Raw genomic sequence first — 20,279 nt, forward strand, 5'->3', positions numbered from 1 at the left:
TCACAGGGACGGGGGATAGGGAGGGGCGCTATTATCACCGTCAGTCCAGATCCCCGGGGGGACGGGCAGACTCAGGGTCACCTCTACTGACACAGGACACAGCAGGACAGGAGACGAGGGTCGGGGCGTTTTGTAGGTTCCAGAGCTTTGAGCGCCTTTCTAATGGTGATTGTGAAGCTATTGACTAATGTCCTTCCTTGACGTCCTGGTTACTTAGTGGCCACGTCAACTCAACGGTAGACAAGGATAAGTGGCGGAAAGCATTGGTTGATGTGAATACACATCCTGGGATCAAACATCATAGGTTTATATAAAGCCTCACTATTAATTCTGAGAAAGTATTTCAGGACTGACAACAAAATATAAAGGTACAATACATACGAAAATCGCCTTAAGCCCCACCCTGACTATAAATAGCCCGCAAGGTGGCGGTGTTTATTACAAGACAACTTAAATTATGGATTTCCTTTTCTTTCACAGAATTTTTACAGGTCACACTTGCCCCGTGTATTTTTGTTCGGGGGATTTGAATACACATTACTCACAGGTTTTAAAATACAATCTGGGATACCTTTCCTGTTTTGTCCACTCAAATCCTTCATCTGCTACAACGTTTAATATCCGTTTCTTCAGATCCAGTCCAAAAGTTTTGGCCACACTGTTTTCGACTCGACGAGTTTCTGCAACATTGTGGCCACACCATTCCCTTACTGCGATTGCCAGTGCTGTGTCACGCATGGTTGAGAAATTATATCATCTTGAATTGGAACTTTCTCGACGATAAAGTCACTAATGTCATAATCGAAATGACCAAAGGCTCCCTGATCATCTGAACAACTCTCCGGCACATTAGGCGTCACATGAAAATGTTTTGTTGCTCATATAGAAGACAAGCGAACTTACTTAGTTCTTGACAGTTGTAAGCAGCAATCAACTTAGATGCGCTCATGGAGCGTGGTTGCTAGGAGATGGCGTGGTCAGAAAGGCGGGGAAACAAAAAGTTTTCGAAAGTAATAAAAGAAATCCGCAGTGCAATCCAAAAGTACCATGTACAGGATGCTTCTTAATCATAGTATTAACGAAAACATTCTTTTCCAAAAATGTAAATTAATTTAGTAATTCATCCCAAGGTCGTAACCCTGATCCCTGGTGGGTATTTGGAAGGAATCTTGTGATGACGCCTTTAATGAGGCCGTGTGTATTACAGTGCTTAAATCAACTGACCAGGGAGATTGTGGAGGCGTTGACATAATAACAGATGCTCGTCAAGGATGGAGAAAAATTGCATTTGAGAGAAACATTGTTTTTCTTAGCTCGAGACCAAACATGTGTTCATGCTGAAGTAGTTTACAAGGGAGGATGATCTGTGTAGCCAGCGACCTGAATAAACTTGATGAAAATAATGGTGAAATCTATGTTCACGCACATGACAGATTTAATGTGAACAAATATTTATCTGAACATCGTTTCGAAGTATGTGAGGCTATCCATAATTTATCGCCATTCCGACGGAAATAATATAAAATGTAATTTCGTGTCTCAATGCCAATGCCAATCAAGGGGGAATCTGGGTCACTGCATGGCACCCGCCAAGTTTCACGGATCGAGTGACTTCGGCATGAGGAGCTTTTGGACAAGTGAGACTTTGCCAAAACACATTGCTACTGGGCAATAAAAACATGTGACGGAAACTACAAAAAAACTACTTTCATCACTTGAAAATGTTTGTGACCATTACCAGGGCTTTTCGTCATCCAGATTCCAGATGAAGGCAAGACGAACACAAAGAAAAGGAAACGTTGTTGAAATCACCGATTGCTGTATATATTGTGAGAAATGCTGATCATACACTGCAGATATACAGTACACCACAGGATGACGATCGGTGCCGTGATACATATTATGTTTTTTTGTTCAATTACACTGCCCGTATTCATCACGACAAATGTATTTCGTTCTCGTCCAGAGATCTTTGTGTGTTATGACGTCATATAGACCTGTCAGATCACTCGTATAAGCTCCGCCCACTAGAGTGCGAAAGTTGCTACCGCAGATGCCCCTTTAACTGCCGAAGCTCCTACAATTTGAAGAATCTAAACATACTAAGATAATAACAATGCTTGACATGCATTACCTCCCTTGACATACGGGTGTGTTTCAAATTCAGAGAGGAAACTAATTTGAAAAAAATCAACTTTGTGGTGTAGATATACATCAAGAAGAACATCCAGCACTATGGGAATATCTGCAGAAGCATGGAGAGCTCGGATCGGCATGTTTGTGCACCCTAGAGGTCACAGGCAAGTAGAAAAGATTTTCCCCTACACCCCTGTGTCAGACTGGACGGGGGGCACAACAATGGCGTACAGGATTTTGTTGTGTACAACTGCTCTTGTCACAATATGGACTGTGGGATCGATCACTGCATCATCTATGGAATATGCGATGTCTACATTGGATTTTGTGCCGCCAACGTGTTTCAAAGGTGAGATATGTATGAATGTACAGGACAAGGCAACCTTGTTTACAGACCCAAAACTGGACAGTATCCACGAAGTTAGGAGACACCCGTTTGTTTCACTGCTACTGGTTGCCGGTGACATAGAATTGAACCCGGGACCTACTGGTGGGGACTTCGCAGGATTGGAATCAGCCATTATAAATCAGATTAAGGAATCTGAAGACAGGCTATCAAGAGACATACGATCTTTGAGAGAAGAAGTTCATTCGATCAAGGCAGAGGTATGTGAACTAAGAACAGAAGTCAGTGTGAACAGAGAAGAACAGGCTATTCTCAGACTAGATGTTGACGAAGTATCCAACAAAGTAGATGAACTGTATTACTGGTCTGACAGTATTAGTGAGCTAGAGTCTAGAGTAGAACATCAGGAAAGACAGAGCAGACGAAATAATTTGATTGTATATGGGGTACCAGAGGGAGTAGAAGAATCTTATAAAGTGTGCAAGGAAAAGATACTAGACATTTTTAATAGAGCCAGGAATAAGAATCCTACATATGGGGAACTTGCTGATAGAGACATAGAACGTGCACACAGGATATCCAGCAAAACAACAAATAAACCCCGCCCTCTTATAGTGAAAATGGCACATTGGGATGATAAAATCCAAACACTTGGATTTAGGGATACCCTGAGAGAAATGGGATATGGTGTGGCTAATGACTTAACATATTTCCAGCGACAAGAGCTAGGCAGGTTACGACGTGAAAATCCAGATAAGAGGTTTTTTTATAAAGGAGGCAAACTTGTCGAGGATGTGAAGAAGGATAGTGAGATGAGAGATAGCCAAGAGACACCAGAGAGAACTACAGCACACAGACGAGAGAGAAGGGATAGCCAGAACATCAGAACATCACCCTCACAAGGACATAGACGGGGAGGTTCACACACAGGACCACGACTTCTGAGTTCTCGCGCTAAGGCCTGGGACAGGACAGCAACCTACTAGGGGTGCGACGAGACCGAGCGTGATTGTAGGACGCCTCATGTAGATACGACAGATGATGTCGATGATTGTACATTTAAAAATCGAACATTTGTTTTCTGGAATGTATCAGGACTTAATTCTAAATTAACTGATCAGGATTTTACCGATTATTTAAACTCATTTGACTTCATCGGCATAACAGAAACATGGATGAAAGATATAGACATAAGTTTGATATTCCCAGGATTCAAGCTATGGATCAAAGAAGCTGAAAAGATTTCCAACTTTGGTAGACTTTCTGGTGGTATTGCCATATTAGTTAGACAGCAGCTTGTTAAATATGTAAAATGGTCTAAAGTTTACGACAGTGGCATTTTTATGCTGTTAGATAAAACCGTATTTGGATCTAAAAAAGATTTGCTATATTCATGTGTCTATGTTCACCCTGAATGTTCGACTTGGTACACCAACCCTTTGAGGCAATGCAAAAATGGTATACAAATATTACAAAATGACTTACTTGATACACTAGCACATTGTGATGATGTTTATTTGATGATTGGGGGAGACTTGAATGCCAGAACTAGCACGGAATCTGATTTTGTAGAAGATGATATTCTTGAATATCTCGAGGGTCATGATAACAGTGTATGGGGATTTCTGTTAGACAATTTCAGCTTAAAAAGATTTTCTGTGGATTTATCTTTGAATAATTTTGGAAAGAGCTTACTAGATTTATGCAGTATACTAAATATACATATTATGAATGGAAGGTGCGGGTCAGACGCCGGGGTGGGAGATTTTACTTTTATAGGAAATCAGGGTGCGAGTGTGGTGGATTATGTTATTGCCTCGTCCGAGTTGTTTGATATGTGCCATAGCTTTGACATTCCGTCTCGAGCCGAGTCATCACACCTTCCTGTCACGACTAGTTTACGTACGCTTCTAGTAAATGACCCTATGCCACGCAATACACGTAACAATGCTTCCTTCAAATTTGTGTGGGTTGAAGAGAAGGCTGAACAGTTTAGAATAAACCTTATTTCTGGGACTGCGAATGATTTACTGGAGAAGGCTGTAGATGTAGCATTTGTTAATGTTGAAGAAAGTATTAGGTATATCACTGAAGCTGTTATTATTGCTGCATCAGATATGAAGAAAATGAATAAGGACTGTAAATATGATCAACAATGGTTTGATAGCGAATGCCAGCTACTTAAAAAGGAGCGATGTAGACGTTTGAATAATTTTAGAAAGAATAAGGATAGAGGATCACTAACCGACTATAATAGAGTAAGAAATCAGTACAACGATGTTTGTAGGAAAAAAAAGACAGAATATTTCGAACAAAAACAGAAACTGTTGGAATCAAGCATAGATAATTCTAAAACATTTTGGTCATCGCTAAAAGCCATTAAACCAAATAGATATTGCAAAAATGATATTGATATTCAAGCCTGGTTTGAGCATTTCCAGGAACTGTTTTCAGTTCCATTTAGCCATGACAATAACAATTTATTTGACATGGAATTCATGGAAGATAAAGTTGACAGCGTAACAGATGATATTCTTGAATGTCCAATATCTAGAGAGGAAATTTTTGACAGCATATCCAACCTTAAAGATAATAAGGCATCTGGAAATGATAATGTGATAGCAGAGTTTTTTAAACATTCCTCAGACATTTTAATACCATATTTGGAACTAATTTTTAATATCCTTTTAGAGAGATCATATTTTCCAGATAATTGGACAGTTGGCATTATTGTCCCTCTTCACAAACAGGGCGCAACCAGCGATGTTAATAATTACAGAGGCATAACTCTCCTAAGTACATTCAGTAAAATATTTACTTCAATTATTAACAAGAGACTTGTTTTCTGGGCGGATTCTTTGGATAAGATAAGTGAGTCACAAGCAGGTTTTAGAAAAGGATACTCCACCACTGACAATGCTTTTATCCTATATTCTATAATTCAGAGATATCTATCAGTGAAACGAGGGAAGCTATATGCTGTATTCGTAGATTTTGCAAAAGCTTTTGACTCTGTGAAAAGGGATAACTTGTGGTCACACTTTCAAAGACATGGGCTAAGTAGCAAAATTGGAAAGTTATTATGCTCTCTATATAAAAATGTGAAGGTATGTGTACGGAACAATGGCGCTATATCGGATACTTTTGTAAGTAGCAGGGGTGTCCGACAAGGGTGTATATTAAGTCCCTTCTTATTTTCCTTTTTCATAAATGATTTGGCATATCAAATCCAAAAAAATTGCACTGATGGAATACAACTGCACCCCGAAACTATTAAATTATTTCTGCTTCTTTTCGCTGACGATATAGTCATGTTCTCGAGCACAATACCTGGCCTGCAAAAGCAAATACATGTATTAGAGAGTTATTGTGACGAGTCAAAACTTACTGTAAATATGGATAAAACCAAAGTTGTAGTTTTTAAAAATGGTGGTAACATATCCAGAAAAGAAAAATGGTTTTACAGAAGGAAGCCTGTAGAAGTTGTTCCATTTTATAAATACTTAGGCTTGTGTTTTACAAGTAGATTAACTTGGTCAAGGAATGCACATAACATTTCATTGCAAGCCAAGAAAATTTTTGTAGGCATATTAAAAAGTCTTAGAGTTCTGGACAATGTTACATATGATGTTTATTTTAAAATATTTGATACAAAAATAAGCCCGATGCTATTGTATGGATCCGAAATTTGGGGCCTAGAACATTTGGATGTTATTGAGAAAATACATTTATATGCATGTAAACGGTTCTTGGGGGTAAAATCTAGCACAGAAAACGCAAGGGTATATGGTGAATGCGGACGGTTTCCCATGTATATTAATAGTTATTTAAAGGTTATTAAATACTGGGTTAAGATATTAAATATGCCATCTTCAAGATACCCGAAAAAATGTTATAATATGATGCTTCTCTACGACAGCCATGGGAAACAAAATTGGGCATCAAAAGTTAAAAACATGTTATACGAATGTGGATATGGTTATATTTGGTTACAGCAGCATGTAGATATGCCACAACATTTCTTCTCCCGTTTGACACAGACTTTAAAAGATATGTACATTCAAAAATGGCATTGTTCTTTGTTTAGTTCTAGAAAAGCAAACTATTACACTACATTTAAGACTACTATTATATTAGAACCTTATCTATTAAGTGTAAATTTACATAAGTTTAGAACAGCTCTTTCTCGATTCCGTTGTGGCTCACATGATCTATTTATTGAAACAGGCAGATATGAAGGTATTGCAAGAGAACACAGACTTTGTAGGATTTGTAAAACTGATTGTACTGAAGATGAATATCACTTTTTATGTGTATGTCCAGTGTATGAAGATTTAAGAGCAAAATATCTAAATAACTATTTCTACCGCAACCCAAACGGTAACAAATTTTGTAAATTAATGACTTGTGATTGTACAGAAACTATTAGAAATCTATCAATGTTCATTTATCATGCCATGAAACTAAGAAAATGTATGAATTTGTAACACGCCCCACACATTGTACTATAGGCCTTTGGCCTCATAAGTACCATGAATAAAGATTGATTGAACAATGCATTTTCCTCGTAATGTGAATCTGAAAAAGGGTTTATTACCGACATTCGGAAAGCATTATCGAAAGACTGTTGACATTAGATCTTGCTGCTGTCCCAACTAATGGACGTTCGTGACGTCTCGCGCCATTCCGGAACATGCTTTCAGTCGCACTGATCATCAGAATCACGCTGCATGCTTAACTGTGGTTGTGTCGTCACTTAGACTGTCAATTGTAAACACTTGCACAGTTTTGATGCAAAATATACTGCATATAATGTAAACGATCGACAAGTGCAATCGGAACACACCATCAGACTCATGCGTGACGCCTCAGAGACGAGCAGAATGGCAATGTCCTTATCACCACTGTGATGCCGAATGTCTCTTTTGTTCCACAATGGCTGAGTGAGAATTACATCAAATAATCATCGGCCCTGTATCATGGGCATGACAACATCTTTTAACAATAAGGCATGCCGAAGTCAGGCCTTCGATTCCCCACATGCTGAAATGTGGGACGCCTTTTTGTAGACTATTTCTAAGCTGGCTGTTGGAATATATGTAGTGTCATCAGCTAATTTTCTATGTGTATTCGACAACTCCAGAGTTTAAGGCAATTTATACAATACGGGAGTTACATGTGTCTGTACATATTGCAATCACAAACACATAGAACGAGTGTCACTGTCCATTACTTAAATATTTTATTGATTTGTTTTTACCACTTAAGTTCCATACATGTCTTAGTTTGCCAAGGATTCCAGTGTTGTTATCATCAAGAAACTAACACTCTTATTGGATTAGCTCTTTTTGTGCATCCTGCTTTGTTAAAACGAAACAAACTCAGCTCCAACTCCGAAGCCTTCAATATCTGGCCTTAGGGTGTATGGCATTCAAAAATGATTCCTGAATTAAACATTGGACTGGGCGGCTCGTGTCTTCCTGTTACGGTAAAGCTGGAATATTGCTGAAAGCGTGCACATAAATTCTCACCCCTTTTAACAATCAGAGATCCGATCTTCGTTTCAAAGTGAATACGAGTATATATGATAGGCGAAACACAATAAATGGTATACATGCATTGACCAAAAAATTCCCCCAAAATGTATTTTAATATCTGCAAAAATCCTATTTCTGGTGCCTCGCTGTCATGGCATAGCCGGAATAGTGCTGAAAGCAGTTCCATGCAATGTTCACATTTTCTAACAATCAGACGTCCGATCTATGGTTCAAAGTTAATATATGTGAAATGTGACCCACAATAAATAACACACAGGAATTCAGAACAAAACTTTCCAATCTAATGCATTTAAATATCTGCCAAAAATCATTACATATCACTACATGTGAAACTACACGTAAGTTATTCAAATATTTCTAATAAACACTTATTACTATCCCAAAATGATCTGGATGTTAACATCCGCCAACACATGAATCCCGTGAAGCAAACTCAATTACAAACCACGAATGTTTGTAAAGGCATACGTAATTATTCAAGCATAATAAATAATGTTGTTTTACCCTGTATTCATAAATGTTTGCAAGAGGACACACATTTTCTTCTCCAGGAAAGCGTTTCTATTTTCAGACTAATTCTGTGAACCGCAGCAGGTCTTCTGTGAGAGAAGTGGCTGTATGTAAACAATGGTTGCAGAGTCAGACAAACGTAACACCAAGGCATGACGTAACACAATAAACGATGCATGTCTACAATCACCTCACCCACGTGTCTTTTACAACAACCAAGATAGCGGGACCAATTAATAGCCAACAAAATCATTCAGAATAACAAACCTTTCAAATCATGTTTTTGTCGATTCAGCAAATAGTGTTAGAGGTCGTCGACATCAGTCTAACGTGATGAAGACAGTCCAGAATGTGTATATTTTAGTAAAGAGGGATGTACCGCTGGCCCAGGCTGCCATTAATAACCATTAGTAACACTTCGCCAGGACCCGTCTCTGAGATTACTTGCAGGTCGTCATTATTTATTTCATTAATGTCACTGTCATCTATGTGTCTTCTCCTTATTCTGTTGAAACCTCTATCACTCGAGATCTGCACTGACACAATCACTTCCAAGGATCATGTCTGCCAAGAACATTAAGATAACGTCATTTACTAAATATTGGCCGACTTCGCTAATGCTTGGACAGATTTATTGTTTAGAATATCAATGCGCTACCGGAGCAGTTTGTTGTGGAACCGGCACGAACTCACGTTGAATAGTGGTAATGGTGACAACAGATCTTTTTCCTCACATGGGTATAATGTGTGAAGCCCATTTCTGGTGTTCCCGCCGTGGAATCGCTCGAATATAGCCGTATGCGGCGTAATTCCATACTCACTCACCTAAAACAAGCAATGTTGTAATTTGTGATGTTATAATCTACGTATCTTTGCATGTCTACCGCTGAGTTGACATGGCCACAAAGTAAGAAGGAAGTCAGGGACATTAATCAATAGCTTCCCAATCACCATTAACCTGTCTGAGGGCAGACTAGAAAGGCTCTCAAATCTCTGGAACCTACAAAACGTATGCGTCCCCACCCTCATTTCCTGTCCTGCTGTGTCCTGTGTCAGTAGAGGTGACCCTCAGTCTGCCCGTCCCCCCGGGGATCTGGACTGACGGTGATAATAGCCCCCCTCCCTATCCCCTGTCCCTGTGATGTAGTAGCCCTTCCCAGACTCTCTGTTTCATCAATGCTGGAGTTTTGAGCAAGTCTGCTTTGTGGCACAGTGTTACGACATGCGCTTAATTGTAATCAACCTTTAATTGATGCCTCACACACTAATGAACAATTTTAGAGCTCCGTGTCTGCGGAATGGTATTCTGTGATGAACCACACTACTCTCTCGATGTTTTAACATTTGCGACTTCACTGAAAAGTCATCGGAAATGAAAGGGTAGATGTGGGTATGAGGAAGGTGTTCTGGCCCTGTCACGTGATTTAAGCAATTATTTTCTCGGTTAAAAAAACTGATTCCAAGTATGAATTTTATGACACAATAGTCCAACAGTTTGTTGCCATTCAATGTAGATGTCCTCTTCATCTTGTGAGATTTCAGGCGAACGAAATATCTTAAAAAACTCTTGTCTGCATGAACTGTTCGTTTAGCCTGAGGGTAGTGTTCATGTCCTCGTTAGCTCCCCCATACTTGAGATGAGCATTACATGTTTTCTGATTTCTCAGAGCGTCATACAACTCTTGCTCACTGTTGTAAAATACACTACTGAAGATGAAAACAGTTCATATTTCTCTTTTAAGGTTCGCATTGAGGCAATGTTTCTAGGATTGTCATGGAAACAAAATAAACGCCCCTCATTATTTGAACTTAATGATAGAGTTTTTCTTTAATATTCGCTTGACAACACCAATAGCTATTTATATTGTGCCTTATGAAATGTATTTTCACATTTCGATGAGCATTGTCCACGAAGATATCTGATTTCTAACATTCAAATATTTTTTACATGTCTTCTCCCACTCAAACGTCAAGGGTTTAAAAGACATGAATGGCAAGTTTGAGCCCAACGTGATGAATGCAGCCCAGTATGTGTATAGATTAATAAAGATGGATCTCTCTCACGGGACAGTGCCCGCTGGTCCGGTCTGCCATTAATAACCATTAGCAACACCTCGCCATGACCCGTCTCGGACATAACTCACAGGTCTGTATTATCCGCCTCCTGTAACATTAACATCAATGTCACAGAAGTATCACCGCTTCCTCGTTTTAAAACTTCATTCACTGAGAGGAATTACCAAGTCAGTTTATGGTCGGATTGTATCATGTATATCAGCGATAAACAGGCGGACATTACAGATGAGGCACTGAAGGTTTGTCAGAATTCTCGTCACAAAGAAGAGAATACAATGTGTAAGATTGCATTAATGCCTAGCACTGACTACAAATCAGACATACCGGAAACAGTGCATAGCAAATGCAAGTGCTTAAGCGAAGCTCCTCTATACAGTTTGTGGAACCAATCTGATTGTATTCCCAGCTGAGACCAGACTGCAGATTAACAGAATTCCGGATAGCTTCTACCAATTGGTAAGGAATTTGCACGAGCTCCTTTCTCAGTAATGTTTTTAACTGCCATTTTAGCCATCTTGCTAAACTAATAGGGTTTTGTGCCAGAGAGGTCCATCCATGGTACGACCCGGAATATGCAGAGGGCGTCATGGAAAATGATAATCATGAAATCCTTTGGAATAGGCCCGTATACAGCCTCAGACATATCCTGGCCAACAAACCTGATCTTGTCCTTTTTGATGAATCCAATGAAATCATTTATATCATTGATTTTTTTCTGTCCCTTTTGACAGTAATGTGATTGACAAGATTGAGGAAAAACATGGGAAATATGCAGACCTCGCTTTTCGCTTGCATCCCAAGTATCAAGTTGTCCGATTCCCCATTGTTCTCGGTGCCTCAGAAGTCCCATTCGCTGTCTGGGCTGCGTGGAGAGGGGGCAAGGGCCCTGAGCTGATGATGAGCCTAACCAGCCTGACGGTGCCAGGATCACTTTGCTGCATTTATTTATTTTAATCTGTAAGTAATAATAATAATAATAATAATAATAATAATAATAATAATAACAATAATAATAATAATAATTAATGGTGATGATGACGATGTGCACTCACGTCACAATCACGTGACCACTTTATCCTTCCGGGTACCCACTGGATGAACAGAATCATATTTCCGACAAAGCCGCTTGCCTAAGGAGTCACCAAACGTGGTCAATGTGTTTCAGTGTGGGTCAGGACCGAAGCCCTTCGAAGTGTCAAGAATCAAGCTGGCGAACACACCCGCCCGTCAGCTCTGCGTAATTTCACTTTGATTTCTCAACTGTGTACTGTACATAAGACCAAGTGCCACCAAACTGGTGGCTAGCAACTTAAACTTGTCGTAAGGCGGCAGAAGGAATCAGTAGTCAGTCAGGGTGATTTGGTTATTTCCGTGCCGTTGCCCACAGTGGGTTCATGGTCTGGTACAGTCTCGATTACCTACAGACGGGGGGGGAGACAAAAAAACGCGGTGACATCGTGATCGAAAACAAACAATAGCTATCTGTGGGCTACAGACACAATCTCATCTGGTCCGTCCCTCCTGAAGAGGATGTGGGGGCACGGGTGGCCCAGTCGTCTAAGGCGCCGCGATTCGCTGTGCAGAGTTGCGCCCCTTGGGCACGCCAGAAACCTATGATTGTGGGTTCGAATCCCGGTTCGCCCCGATTATGTTTCTAGGTTTGTCAGCACCATACCCGCGCTCGTGGGTTTCACCGAAGTGGTAAACGTCTGAGACCTGCATCACTTCGGGCTTTCCTCCCAACATTAAGCTGACACGCCGCGATATAACTGGAATAATGTTAAAAGCGGCGTTAAACCCAACTCACTCACTCACCTACAGACGGCCGTCATACAGCTGAAACATTGCTGAGATCGGCGTTAAACAACAAGCAAACACTAGAACAAACATCTTATATATACTGAAACTGTAACCTTAAGGGATAGTTTTAGTTTTGGTCATGTAGTTACATTATAAGATTGGTCAAAGCTCCTTGTGCAGCTCCCTTGTGAGTAAACTTCCGCAGGAGCACGTGCTACTAAAAAATACCCGTGAAACGTGAGAGGGTTTGAATTTCTGTTGAGATAATTATTGTTTTCAGAACCTTTTCAAAACATGTCATTCACATCAACCAGGTTTGAAGAATGTAAAATTGTTTTGTTTTATTTGGAGCTGGAGTATTTTTAAAAAACAGACAATCCGAAACCCACGAAGTTTTTCCGCAGTGGGCTGGGATCTTTTTTGTGGAAATTTTGAAAAAATAGAAGAAAAAAATTGCCCCAGGTTTAACAGAAAACAACAACACTAAATTGTTTGGTGAAATCACCCTGAAAGAAATTGTGTTGTGGAATCAGGAAACTATTTGTCTCCTTGACTCAGAGACAAAAAAACGCGGTGACATAGTGATCGAAAACAATAGCTATCTGTGGGCTACAGACACAATCTCATCTGGTCCGTCCCTCCTGAAGAGGATGTGGGGGCACGGGTGGCCCAGTCGTCTAAGGCGCCGCGATTCGCTGTGCAGAGTTGCGTCCCTTGGGCACGCCAGAAACCTATGATTGTGGGTTCGAATCCCGGTTCGCCCCGATTATGTTTCTAGGTGTGTCAGCACCATGCTTGTGCTCGTGGGTTTCACCGAAGTGGTAAACGTCTAACACCTGAATCACTTCGGGCTTTCCTCCCACATTACGTTGATACGCCGTGATATAACTGGAATACTGTTAAAGCGGCGATAAACCCAACTCACTCACTCACTCAATCTGAAGGGGATGCGAACTGAACACGTGGGGGAGCTCATGCAGGTCTCCCTGGCCCTTAGGATAATGTGTCAGACGGTCGGTAATTCGATCTGGGCCATACCAAAAGACGTTAAAGGATGCCACTTGCGTCACTCTGCCTAGCGCTCCGCACGAAGGTCGGCTCTGAGCACACACGCACGCACGCACGCACGCACGCACGCACACACACTAACACACGCACGCAAACACACGCACACACGCACGCACGCACGCACGCACGCACGCACGCACACACACACGCACACACACACACGCACACACGACCGCGCACACCATACGTCACTGTACATGCAACATACTAGAACGTGGCGTTTAAGCCCATTACACCTCTCGCCTCTTTCAGGAAATATCCTCGGACTGCATTGAAATGTCGGACGCCGGTGTGATACATACCCTCACCACCCGTGAAGATCAAGGGTAGAATAGGTCTTCAGCAATGTATGCTTGCCGTAAAAGGCGACTATGCTGGTTGTAAGAGGCGACCAACGGCACCGGGTGGTCAGGCTCACTGACTTGGCTCATGCACGTCATCGTATCCTAATTGCGTAGATCGATGCTCATAATGTCAATCACGAGATTGTCTGGTCCAGACTCGATGATTTATAGACCGCCGTCATATACCTGGAATGTGCGGCGTTAAACAACATCAACAACACCAAAAGAACAACAGCAATAACCTACCCTCCCACGTGATTATACATTAGCGTTAATCGCAAATGTACACTGAACTATGCGTTCTCTATGGGCCCACGGAATATGCTACATGTCAAAACATAGCGTGCGCAGTACTCAGTCAAACATGCCATCGGAAACCCAGGGGGCAAATTCACAACAGACACCATCATTCAATAAAAGCCTTTTTGTATAGTCCCTTACCCCATCCAACAAACATGAATAATATATGAATATGAATTATGATATGCATACAGGGAAATGTGTGCTCCAGAGAGTTCTCAGCTGACGAGAAAGCAAAAAGGCGCAGCCGCGTGTATCTTAGAAGATATTTTAGCGTTGAATTTTGGCGCAAAGCGTGCATTCGAGAAAGGCCATGTCAAACAAACTGTAATCATTTTGTTGATGTTTGTCTATGTATTGCTGTAAACTGAAACTTCAGAGAGAATGTCTGAATCGGATTTGTTGAAAACGTTGGCATTTGGGATTGGATCCTTGACATCTTCTGAACTGATCGTGACTGCTTCAGCGGATATTTGTAATTTGAATCCTTCGGCTTACATCGTCGGTTTTAAGGGATTGGGGAATATAACATACCCATGGCCACTAAGACCTTCAAATCTGAAAACATGTAATGTTTATTTCGACTCGTTTATTGCAAAGTCGAAAATTGAGGATGTTGTTGTTACGAATCTCAGCGTTTACTCCTAAATTGAAGAATTATGGTACTTCTGTTTCAAATTGTAATTTAACCACTGAAGTTAACACCCGTGAAGATCCATGGTAGAATAGGTCTTCAGCAACCAAGGCTTGCCGTAGAAGGCGACGATGCTTGTCGTAAAAGGTGACTAACGGGATCGGGTGGTCAGGCTCGCTGATTTGGTTGATGCATGTCATTGTATCCAAATTGTGTGGTTCGATATTCATGATGTCAATCACTGGATTGTCTGGTACAGAATCCATTATTTACAGATCGCTCTCATATAGCTGGAATATTGCTGAGTGCGGCGTTAAACAACAAACAAACAAACAAACAAACAAGTGTAATTTTCAGAATAACCTACTCCTGTTTACCTGGCGCCCAAGTCAGCCGGTTACATGTAACCAATGGAATTAATATCAGTGTACACGGGGCCGGTAACCAACCTCATTCATTCAGTCATTAAGTCATTCAGTCATTCAGTCACCTCACCTCACCTCACCTCACCTCACCTCACCTCACCTCACCTCACCTCACCTCACCTCACATCACATTCTATTCAAAGTATTTCCCTGCTTCTGTGCATGTCTCCTGCTCAATAGACGTGGCCACTAAGTAACAAGGAAGTCAGAGGCATTAATCAACAACTTGCAAATCACCATTAACCTGTCTGAGAGCAGACCAGAAAGGCGCTCAAATCACTGGAACCTACAAAACGTCCCCACATTCGTTTCCTGTCCTGCTGTGTCCTGTGTCAGTAGAGATGACCCTCACTCTGCCCGTCCCCCTCGGGGATCTGGACTGACGGTGATAATAGTCCCCCTCCCGTTCCCCTGTCCCTGTGATGTAATAGCTCCTCCCAGACTCGCTGTTTCATCAATACCGAAGTAATGAGCAGGTCTCCTTTGGTGGCATCAGTGTTACGACATGCGCTCCATCGTGGTCGACCTTTAAGTGATGCCTCACACACGAATAAACCATTTTAAAGCAATACTTCTGCAGACATGATGGAGCTCCTGCTTAGCCCCAGGATAGTCCAACCATTGATCAGCTGCTTCACCCCTCTGATGTAATGCTGCTGGCTTGGTATTGTCGGGACATTCCCAACCACATGTTACAGATGCTGGCTTTGACAAGGTCATTCTAATATGGTGACATAAACGCTGAACACAATAATAATCAGTTTCGTGAAGAAGAAAGACAGAGCTGACTTGTGGATGTCACTCCTTCGCTCTATCACTTCCACGTGTCAACGCTCTATCACCTCCACGTGTCAACGCTCTATCACATCCACGTGTCAACGCTCTATCACTTCCACATATCAACGCTCTATCACCTCCACGTGTCAACGCTCTATCACATCCACGTGTCAACGCTCTATCACTTCCACATATCAACGCTCTATCACATCCACGTGTTAACGCTCTATCACTTCCACATATCAACGCTCTATCACTTCCACGTATCAACGCTCTATCACTTCCACGTGTCAACGCTCTATCACTTCCACGTGTCAACACTCTATCTCTTCCACGTGTCAACACTCTATCTCTTCCACGTGTCAACACTCTATCTCTTCCACGTGTCAACACTCTATCACTTCCACGTGTCAACACTCTATCTCTTCCACGTGTCAACACTCTATCTCTTTCACGTGTCAACACTCTATCTTTTCTACGTGTCAACACTCTATCACTTCCACGTGTCAACACTCTATCTCTTCCACGTGTCAACACTCTATCTCTTCCACGTGTCAACACTCTATCACCACCACGTGTCAACACTCTATCTCTTCCACGTGTCAACAGTCTATCTCTTCCACGTGTCAACACTCTATCTCTTCCACGTGTCAACGCTCTATCTCTTCCACGTGTCAACACTCTATCACTTCCACGTGCCAACACTCTATCTCTTCCACGTGTCAACACTCTATCTCTTCCGCGTGTCAACACTCTATCACTTCCACGTGTCAACACTCTATCTCTTCCACGTGTCAACACTCTATCACTTCCACGTGTCAACACTCTATCTCTTCCACGTGTCAACACTCTATCTCTTCCACGTGTCAACGCTCTATCTCTTCCACGTGTCAACGCCCTATCACTTCCACGTGTCAACGCCCTACCACTACCACGATCTATCACTACCACGCTCTATCACTACCACGCTCTATAACTACCACGTGTCAACGCCCTATCACTACTACGTGTCAACGCTCTATCTCTTCCAAGTGTCAACACTCTATCTCTTCCACGTTTCAACACTCTATCTCTTCCACGTGTCAACACTCTATCACTACCACGTGTCAACACTCTATCACTACCACGTGTCAACGCTCTATCACTTCCACGTGTCAACGCCCTATCACTACCACGCTCTATCACTACGACGTGTCAACGCTCTATCACTACAACGCTCTATCACTACCACGTGTCAACATTCTATCACTACCACGTGTCAACGCCCTATCACTACCACGCTCTATCACTACCACGTGTCAACGCTCTATCACTACCACGCTCTATCACTACCACGTGTCAACATTTTATCACTACCACGTGTCAACGCCCTATCACTACCACGCTCTATCACTACCACGTGTCAACGCTCTATCACTACCACGCTCTATCACTACCACGTGTCAACATTCTATCACTACCACGTGTCAACGCCCTATCACTACCACGCTCTATCACTACCACGTGTCAACGCTCTATCACTACCACGCTCTATCACTACCACGTGTCAACATTCTATCACTACCACGTGTCAACGCCCTATCACTACCACGCTCTATCGACTACCACGTGTCAACGCTCTATCACTACCACGCTCTATCACTACCACGTGTCAACGCTCTATCACTACCACGTGTCATTACAGATTCTGCCGAGTACTGGAATCCCCCGGACTGGAATATTGCTAAACGCGGCGTAAAACCTCACTCACTCTCAACACAGATGCTAGGGTCCACAGGAAGCAACAGAGCAACAACTGTGTAGCCACGAGAGAAACTATCTTTGTGTTTGCAAAATGTAAACAAAAGAATCACAAAATCTTTAGGGTCACGAACATTCTTTGTCATCGGTTCGGTATGATTATATACACACACAAAAATAACAAAAATATTCTTAAAAACTTGAGGCGAAACAAAACGCGCTGGTCAAGTAACAAAAACGGCGCTTTGCGAAACGAACGGGTCTTGACTGACGAGTTAAATGAGATATTAACAGTTTATATCGAACCATTTTCGAGAGAATAAAAAACGGCAAGAAGTGATATGAACTCCATACATGATCATCTGCCATTAATTTGCCTTGTCAATGTGGAACTAACGTAAAAAGGACGTCAACAGTCTGTGTACGGGCATGACACTTACGATAGATGGGAGGTAACTCTTGTATGACAATAGTTCCGTCAAAGTGTAATGTTCACTGCAGTGACTTTTCCCAACTTCAGAAAACGTTATTATATTTCCCATGGTGTTAACTGCAAAAGGACCCGTGAGGATCCGGGTTGGAACCCATGCTTGCCGAAAAAGGCGACTATGCTTGTCGTAAGAGGCAACTGACGGGGCCGGGTGGTCGGGCTCGCTGACTTGGTTGATGCATGTCATCGTATCCAACTTGTGTTGATCGATGCTTGTGATGTTAATCACTGGAATGTCTGATCCAGACTCGATTATTTACAGGCCGTCGTCATATAGCTGGGATATTGCTGAGTGCGGCATTAAACAACAAACAACAAAAAAACAAAAAAATAACTGCAATGGACAGTGGTGTTTACATACATGCATGAAAAACATACACACTTAGATGAATGGACTTTTGTTATGATGTCAGATTTATTTAATAAGCAACCAATCATAACCAACGCTACCCGGCTTCTTCATGTTTCGATCCTGACTTGTATGTTATCCAAATGAAAGTACCGTTTTCTACAAAAATGAGAAGGGATAATGAATCATTTGGGGGTTCTCTCTCCGCGGGGATTCTGCGTTGGAATAACCCCCCATCAACCTATGCTGGCCCTGAGTGTCAACATGAATCAAGTGGTCAAGCTCGTAAACTTGTTTGACTGCGCTTCATCGTAGGACAGTGCTCATAATATCAATCACAGGATTGTCTTATCCAGGGAGTTGTCAAGTAACTGTTTTGTTTGTTTGTTCGCAATTGGGATACGATGACATGCATCAACCACGTCAGCGAGCCTGACAACCCAATCCCGTTAGTCGCCTCTCACGACAAGGACAGTCGCCTTTTACGGCAAGCATGGGTTGCTTCAGACCTATTCCATCCCGGATCTTCACGGGTCTCTTGTAACTGTAATATTGTTTAGTGTGGAATTAAATACCAACCATCCAAACTCGATCAAGCAAGCAATGACTTTATTAAGTAAAGGTCAGTCAAAGTTTGATATTTAGAGAGAATGAGAGAACCAAACTTGGTTAAAGCAGTTTGTGTGGAACAATCAATGGGAGGCATGATGGACGCTGCTTGCGTGCGCCACTGTCTTATTCAACCGAGGAACCTCAACAAGAATACTTTTAATCTTTAATTTATCACAGGGCTGTAGAATCAGCGTAACAATGTCTACATGCACTCCATCAAACCGAAGAAAAACATGGAGGCCTGCGGCGGGTCTTGTGCCATGCAAAGTTTTAATAAAACACCCTCCGCTCACAGACTATGAAGTACGGCACAGCTCTGTTTTAAGGACTACAATTCACAGGTAAACTCGGGTTAATTAAGGAGATAACAAACACCTGTCTGGGGGTATCCACGGCACAGATCTGTTTTAAGGACTACAATTCACAGGTAAACTCGGGTTAATTAAGGAGATAACAAACACCTGTCTGGGGGTATCCACGGCACAGATCTGTTTTAAGGACTGCAATTCACAGGTAAACTCGGGTTAATTAAGGAGATAACAAACACCTGTCTGGGGGTATCCACGGCACAGATCTGTTTTAAGGACTACAATTCACAGGTAAACTCGGGTTAATTAAGGAGATAACAAACACCTGTCTGGGGGTATCCACGGCACAGATCTGTTTTAAGGACTACAATTCACAGGTAAACTCGGGTTAATTAAGGAGATAACAAACACCTGTCTGGGGGTATCCACGGCACAGATCTGTTTTAAGGACTACAATTCACAGGTAAACTCGGGTTAATTAAGGAGATAACAAGCACCTGTCTGGGGGTATCCACGGCACAGATCTGTTTTAAGGACTTCAATTCACAGGTAAACTCGGGTTAATTAAGGAGATAACAAACACCTGTCTTGGGTTATCCACGGCACAGATCTGTTTTAAGGACTACAATTCACAGGTAAACTCGGGTTAATTAAGGAGATAACAAGCACCTGTCTGGGGGTATCCACGGCACAGATCTGTTTTAAGGACTACAATTCACAGGTAAACTCGGGTTAATTAAGGAGATAACAAACACCTGTCTTGGGTTATCCACGGCACAGATCTGTTTTAAGGACTGCAATTCATA

The 20,279-nt window shown here is 41.9% G+C and overlaps 1 protein-coding gene across 1 annotated transcript; it reads right to left on the reverse strand.

Moving 5' to 3' along the window:
• Positions 1-15,330: 15,330 nt before the first annotated feature.
• On the reverse strand, positions 15,331-17,860 carry LOC125379239 (nipped-B-like protein B). Its single transcript, XM_048395490.1, has 3 exons — positions 17,725-17,860; positions 16,280-16,852; positions 15,331-15,386 (listed from the first exon to the last, which is right to left on the reverse strand). Exons 1-3 carry the CDS (start codon positions 17,858-17,860, stop codon positions 15,331-15,333), a joined length of 765 nt encoding a protein of 254 aa, XP_048251447.1.
• Positions 17,861-20,279: the final 2,419 nt, after the last annotated feature.

The sequence above is a fragment of the Haliotis rufescens genome, unplaced genomic scaffold (assembly GCF_023055435.1).
Source record: "Haliotis rufescens isolate VD_foot unplaced genomic scaffold, xgHalRufe1.0.p SCAF_14, whole genome shotgun sequence".
In the NCBI taxonomy this organism is placed as follows: domain Eukaryota; kingdom Metazoa; phylum Mollusca; class Gastropoda; order Lepetellida; family Haliotidae; genus Haliotis; species Haliotis rufescens.